The following is a 5,494-nucleotide window of genomic DNA, read 5'->3' on the forward strand; positions in this document are numbered from 1 at the left end:
GGAGCGAGCAGCTCCAGCCTCAGCCAGGGCTTCCTGACCTCGCACTCTCGTCACTGCTCTGCAGCCCTTTCCAACTCAGCATCTTTTTAAAACCTCGAGAGCAGAGCAAAGATGCGCATTCGTCTGTTCTTGTTCCAGCTTTTTGACACCAATCAGCCTTTACAGTAATTACTGACCTGGGGGTTGCTGTTACTCCGTCATTGTCTCTGTGTTCACTTCCCAGCACTACGCTGTGAGATACTGAAATTTCAGTGCAACCCAGACTTTTCTGCAGCGTTAACCTGAGCAGCATTTATACTGATCTGCATTATTTTCTCAGAAAACCTTTCCCCCTGCCCTCAGTTCATGGCTAAGGATGCTGAAAAACCCCAATGTTCTGCACTCTCCTGAAAGCAGCTCCATTTGTCCTGTGGATCATACGCAGGGCTTCTGTAGCAGAAATACCCAGAAGTCAGAGCCAAGACAGTCAGCATCTGAAAAAGCACTGCGAGAGAGCGCAACTGCTACGTGTGTGTCCTGCTCTTCAACTTGCCTGACACCACGGACTGCAGAACGGGTTACTGGGCTACATGGACCTGTGCTACGGGATCACTGCCCCCCTTCCCATGTGTCAGAGGTAATTACAATGGTAACTCATGATCCGAAGAAGCTGTTTGGTTTGATTTGCTACCTTTTTCATGAGTACCTTTTAATTGTTTTAAAAAGACATGGGAAGAAAAAAAGTTCTTTGTTCAAGCTTCTGTGGCACAGGGTGAGATTTAAACACCAACTTTTCTAAAAATTTGCTATTGAGAACAAAAATAAATGTCAAACTAACTTTAGTCGACTAGTCCTGTTTAGTTGTACCTGCGAGGAACAAGTAACTAATTAATAGTACACAAATCCTAAATGATTGAGTCCTGGATGGTTTGGTGGCCATGGTGTTGTTAGGTTGATGGTTGGACTTGAGGAGCTGAGAGGTCTCTTCCAACCTCAACGATTCTGTGCTGACTGGACCCATACAATTGAGGGTGAAGGAAGAAGCACACACAATGAACACGCACTGGTATTTTACAGATCTACACTCGTGTCTCTACCAACCCTCCAGGACCTTTCAGGTTGTGCCTGTCACCAGCAGCACAAGCAGCGCGTGTGCCTTGCTCCCCCTTCTGTCGCTCACTGGAAGGCCCAGGGCTCACCGGATCACGGAGGCTTCCCAGTGAGGATCTGTGTGTGATCCTGTGATCCCACTCTGGACCCGAGCCCAGGACTCGCCCCTTCACTGCCCCACAGGGTCTGGTGGTGCTGGAGAACTGCAGCTCCACCCCAGAGGACAGAGCTCCGCGTCCTCGCTCGAAGCGCAGCACCGATTCGCCCCAGTATGTCCCAGTAACTGCCACAGCTCACAGAACCAGACAAGACTGTTCTTCCCTCTTTATTGACTGATGGATTCTCAGGCAGATCTGTTAATTACACTGTTAAATAATAGTTAAAAACAAACCAAGGCCAGAGGAGTTTGAAGTGAAGTATCTAAACTGAAGCAGAAATTGGGAAGGAAGAGGCGGGAGAAGCTGGGCTGGGTCTCCACTTCTGTGTCACTGCAGCAGAGATGCCCTCACCGCCAGGACCCCAGACCATTCGATTCCAAGGCCTGGCTCAGATGGGACATCACCTAAATATGGAAATAGTTGCCCAAACGTAGCCAGATCAGGAGAGATCCGTCCAGATACAGAGGTGCAAGGCAAGTCAAGGGAAGCAGCATTGCAGCAGTCCTAGAACACAGCCAGAGATAGCAGCAGTCCGTTCCAGTCGGCAGAAGGGCGAGTCGCGGTGGCCGCTGTGGGTCTCTGGAGAGCACCGCACCGGCCGCTCACACGTTGTGGGTCTTTTTGGTGAGCTGCGGGTCCTCATCCACCAGCTTGGACTTGAGATGCTCCTTGTAGGCGAGGATGTCGCCTTGCCACTTGGTGATCGTCTGCTTCTCACAGACCCAGATCTCCTGCGCAACCTGGAGGGGAGCACGCCAGGAGGAGAGGGTTACAACAGCACAGCATTTTGTAACTGTACCAAACTGTAAAGTTAACCGGGATGTACTCTGAGGACCGGCAGGAAAAGAGGTCAGCCACTTTCACGCTTCAACTACCAAAGAAAAATATCTGCAGTGAGGTATCTTACCTGGTGTTTTCTGCATAATTTACACAAGATTTTAGAACTAAGAATCCCTGACCGCTCAACATTTCTTTATTTTGTTCATGGACTAAGGAGGAAAGTAGTTCCTGACCTGAACTACTTGGACATGATACACCAAAACCCAAAGCTATACCCGAACTTTCAAAGCTACAGCTGATACATCAGCACTTGTGTGTACGTGGTGCCATTTCCTTCGCCTGAGGAGACCGAGTTTTAAAAAACCCGCTAGAACTACTCCAGTACCATTTATAAAACTCTAGTCAAGGCCTCCACAGTGTGTCACGACTTCCATTTAATTTATTCCTCACTTCTAGGCTGGTTTTTGTTGTGTTTTGTTTTTCTTTCAGGTACCTGATGTTTTCCTAGCTCAGCAACTGGTTCACGTGAACATGGCGAGGGGATCATGTCCAGTCGCTTTTTCCACTCACATCTTTGTGGGATGAGGAGCCAGTCAGTTGACAGCACCGTGTTTTAATTACAGTGTCGGACAGGCGCTCTGACAAAATCCACTGCTTCCATTACCTGCTGGATGAGTCTGAAGTCATGGCTGACGAGCATCATTCCTCCTTCAAATTCATTGATGGCATCTGCCAGTGCATCTATGGTTTCTATGTCCAAGTGGTTGGTGGGCTCGTCCAGGAAGAGCATGTGGGGGTTCTGCCAGGCCAGCCACGCGAAGCACACGCGGCACTTCTGCCCGTCCGACAGGTTCCTGATGGGGCTCACCTGGCAAACACAGACACCACTGGAGCTCTGCGAGGAAGCCTACGGACCACCCTGACCACAAAACGTCCCCTCTCGCACTTCTCCAGCAGCTACGTGACACAGGAGCACAAAGTTTCATCAGTCTCACACCCAGGCCAAGCTTCTCCCTCCAGCAGAGCAAGGCAACTGCAGGGGCCTCTGCAGGAGCGTCCGCAGCAAGACCCAGCTTGTGTTGGAGTTGCAAAGGAGAGTTAACAGAGGTCTGATCGGTACTCATCGCATCCTGACACGGCCATAAAACTGCTCCCCACTTCTGGAGTGGCAAATGGGGAGGAACAACGTAGAACCCAACACTGAACTGCAGTGATGAGGACAACTCCTGTCACGCGTGTCATGGGACGTGTGACGTACAGGAGCACGTCACGTTTAGATTTAAGGCACCGCTGGCGATCCTGCCCTCTTGTTTGAGCCAAGTGATCCCCGCTCCCAGCTAAGAATGTTTTATACCGATTCTGCCTGGCATTCATCTCAGAAATAACAGATAACCAAATCAGTCCAAGCTACAACTAAAGTAGGCTGGGGTCCAGCAGCTTGCCACAACTTGTCCTCCCTTCCCCTGAGTCTGAGGAGGTCCCCAATCCCACCAACACGTTGCTGCAATGCAAAGAAAGCTCCTATGAGCCACGAGTTATTTTTTAATCCAATTTAAAAGTCAGGGATGGAAAAAGCACCTTGATGCTGTGGTGTGTGCCATGCTGCATACGGCATCACAGCGACAGACATCAGTGCAGCAACAGAAAATGCAGCAGCTCTGCTTCCCTCCTGAGCACACCTCAACAGCTCACACTCACCTGCTGCTTCCCCGTCAGACCGTATCTGCCAATGATTTTCCTCATCTCCTCCTTCTCCTTGATCTCCGGGTAGCATTTCAGCATGTACTCCAGGGGCGAGAGGTCCAAGTCCAACTGCTCTTGCAAGTGCTGACAGAGAAGGAGAGCCAGCGTCAGGCTGTGCAGGGCTCATGTTCTACAGCCAAAAGTACTGCCCCCCCTAAACCCCGCTGGTACCAGTGGAACACGAGAGCCAAAAACCCCGCTCACAGCATCGCCGCTGTGCTGATCATGGAAGAAGTCTCCATGTCAGGAGCACGAGTGCTGCTTCAGAGCAGGTGGCTTCTCCACCACAGAGCACAAGGCACCGGCTCCCCCATGAAAGGTGAGCGGCTGAACAGAAAGCAGCATAGTGAGCCCTTTCAGGGTAACAATGTCTGCTCGAGCCCATTCAGCCAACGGAACAGGTCCTTCCCTCATCTCCAGGCACAGAGGGAGACCAATGAGGAATAGAGGGGCAAGGTTCCTCATTCCTGACAGCTTTTTCCTCAGCATTTCGTGTCCCTGATGGCCGCTGTAGGGAGTACCTGGTGGTATCTACCGATCTTCACATGCGAGTGCTTGCGAATCATCCCATCTGTGGGCAGCAGCTGGAAAGGGAAGACAAAAGCATTTCACCAGGAAACCCCTCCTTTTGCTGCGTGCCAGAAATACAGAACACAGCCATCTCTGCTCTGGCACAGAGAAGGCAGCCCGAACAGATATGAGAGGAAAAAGCCCTATACTGCACTAAGACCTTAGGATTTCCAAGGCCTGACTGGGGTGCTTTAGCAAGGAAGTGCAGTTTTGTTGAAGACCTCCCCAATAATACAAGCACAGGACAGGGCAGACAATGCAGGGACTGTACCTCTCCTGTGAGCAGCTTCAGCAGCGTTGACTTTCCGGCTCCATTGGGCCCAACAAGAGCTACACGGGTATCCAGGTCAATCCCAAACTCCAGGTTATTATAGATCCACGGCTGCAACCACAAAAATCATGACATCTGTTATGCCTTTCCACTACTACTCCATGCTGCACCTATAACCTCTGTGCTCAGCAGACTCAGCATTAACGCTGCCAAGAAGTTTGATCCATTGGTCATATGCTGCAACCTGATCAGAAAGCTTGGCCAAAAGCCCCACACGCTCAAACAAGGCAGGGGTAGAAGTAATCTCCACAAAACCCGTGCACGCTCTCCGTACTCACCCCATCCTTGGTGTATCTGAAGCTGACGTTCTGCACCATGATGACCGGAGGGGGGATTTTCCCACAGGGTGGGAAATAGAACGACAAGGTCTGTTAACACAGAACATCCACTCGTTAGACGCCCTGGAGCACAAGGCAACCCTGTTATTCTGGTATAACCACACCTCCATACAAACATCATCTGCAGACCAGGGCACCAGACTGTGACGCTTCATGAGCCCCTCCAGCAACTCAGATTTATTCTGATTAGTTACGTGCAAGCTCATCTGCTGGCTAATGAGTCCCTACTTCTTTCCCCTTGAAGCAAATGCGGGCTTATACTCTTTGAACAAGTAGGAGTTGCTCTGAGCATCCTCCCTCATCTCCTCCAAGCCTTAGACATTCACTTCTGATTTCTGTGTCTGCAAAATATGACAAATCTTCTCTCTCCTATAAAATTCCTCCTCCTCGTCCCACTCTTCAGCACTGCACTACCTTCAGTACAGTCATCCTCGCCACCAGGAAGGGTGCACCATTCTTGCTCCCAGCTGTGTCAGCCATTCCTG

The 5,494-nt window shown here is 50.6% G+C and overlaps 1 protein-coding gene across 1 annotated transcript in view; it reads right to left on the reverse strand.

Annotated features, from left to right (window-relative positions):
• Positions 1-1,398: 1,398 nt before the first annotated feature.
• ABCF2 (ATP-binding cassette, sub-family F (GCN20), member 2) overlaps positions 1,399-5,494 on the reverse strand; it is a gene marked incomplete at its 5' end in the record, with an annotated part of 8,673 nt that continues 4,577 nt past the window's right edge. The window contains 6 exons of the mRNA XM_010188155.1: positions 1,399-1,987; positions 2,692-2,895; positions 3,726-3,854; positions 4,292-4,354; positions 4,612-4,722; positions 4,950-5,039. Of these exons, the coding sequence (XP_010186457.1) occupies positions 1,850-1,987; positions 2,692-2,895; positions 3,726-3,854; positions 4,292-4,354; positions 4,612-4,722; positions 4,950-5,039 (735 nt within the window). The remainder of the gene's footprint in view (positions 1,988-2,691; positions 2,896-3,725; positions 3,855-4,291; positions 4,355-4,611; positions 4,723-4,949; positions 5,040-5,494) is intronic.

This window comes from Mesitornis unicolor, unplaced genomic scaffold (genome assembly GCF_000695765.1).
Source record: "Mesitornis unicolor isolate BGI_N332 unplaced genomic scaffold, ASM69576v1 scaffold2037, whole genome shotgun sequence".
Taxonomy (NCBI): Eukaryota; Metazoa; Chordata; class Aves; order Mesitornithiformes; family Mesitornithidae; genus Mesitornis; species Mesitornis unicolor.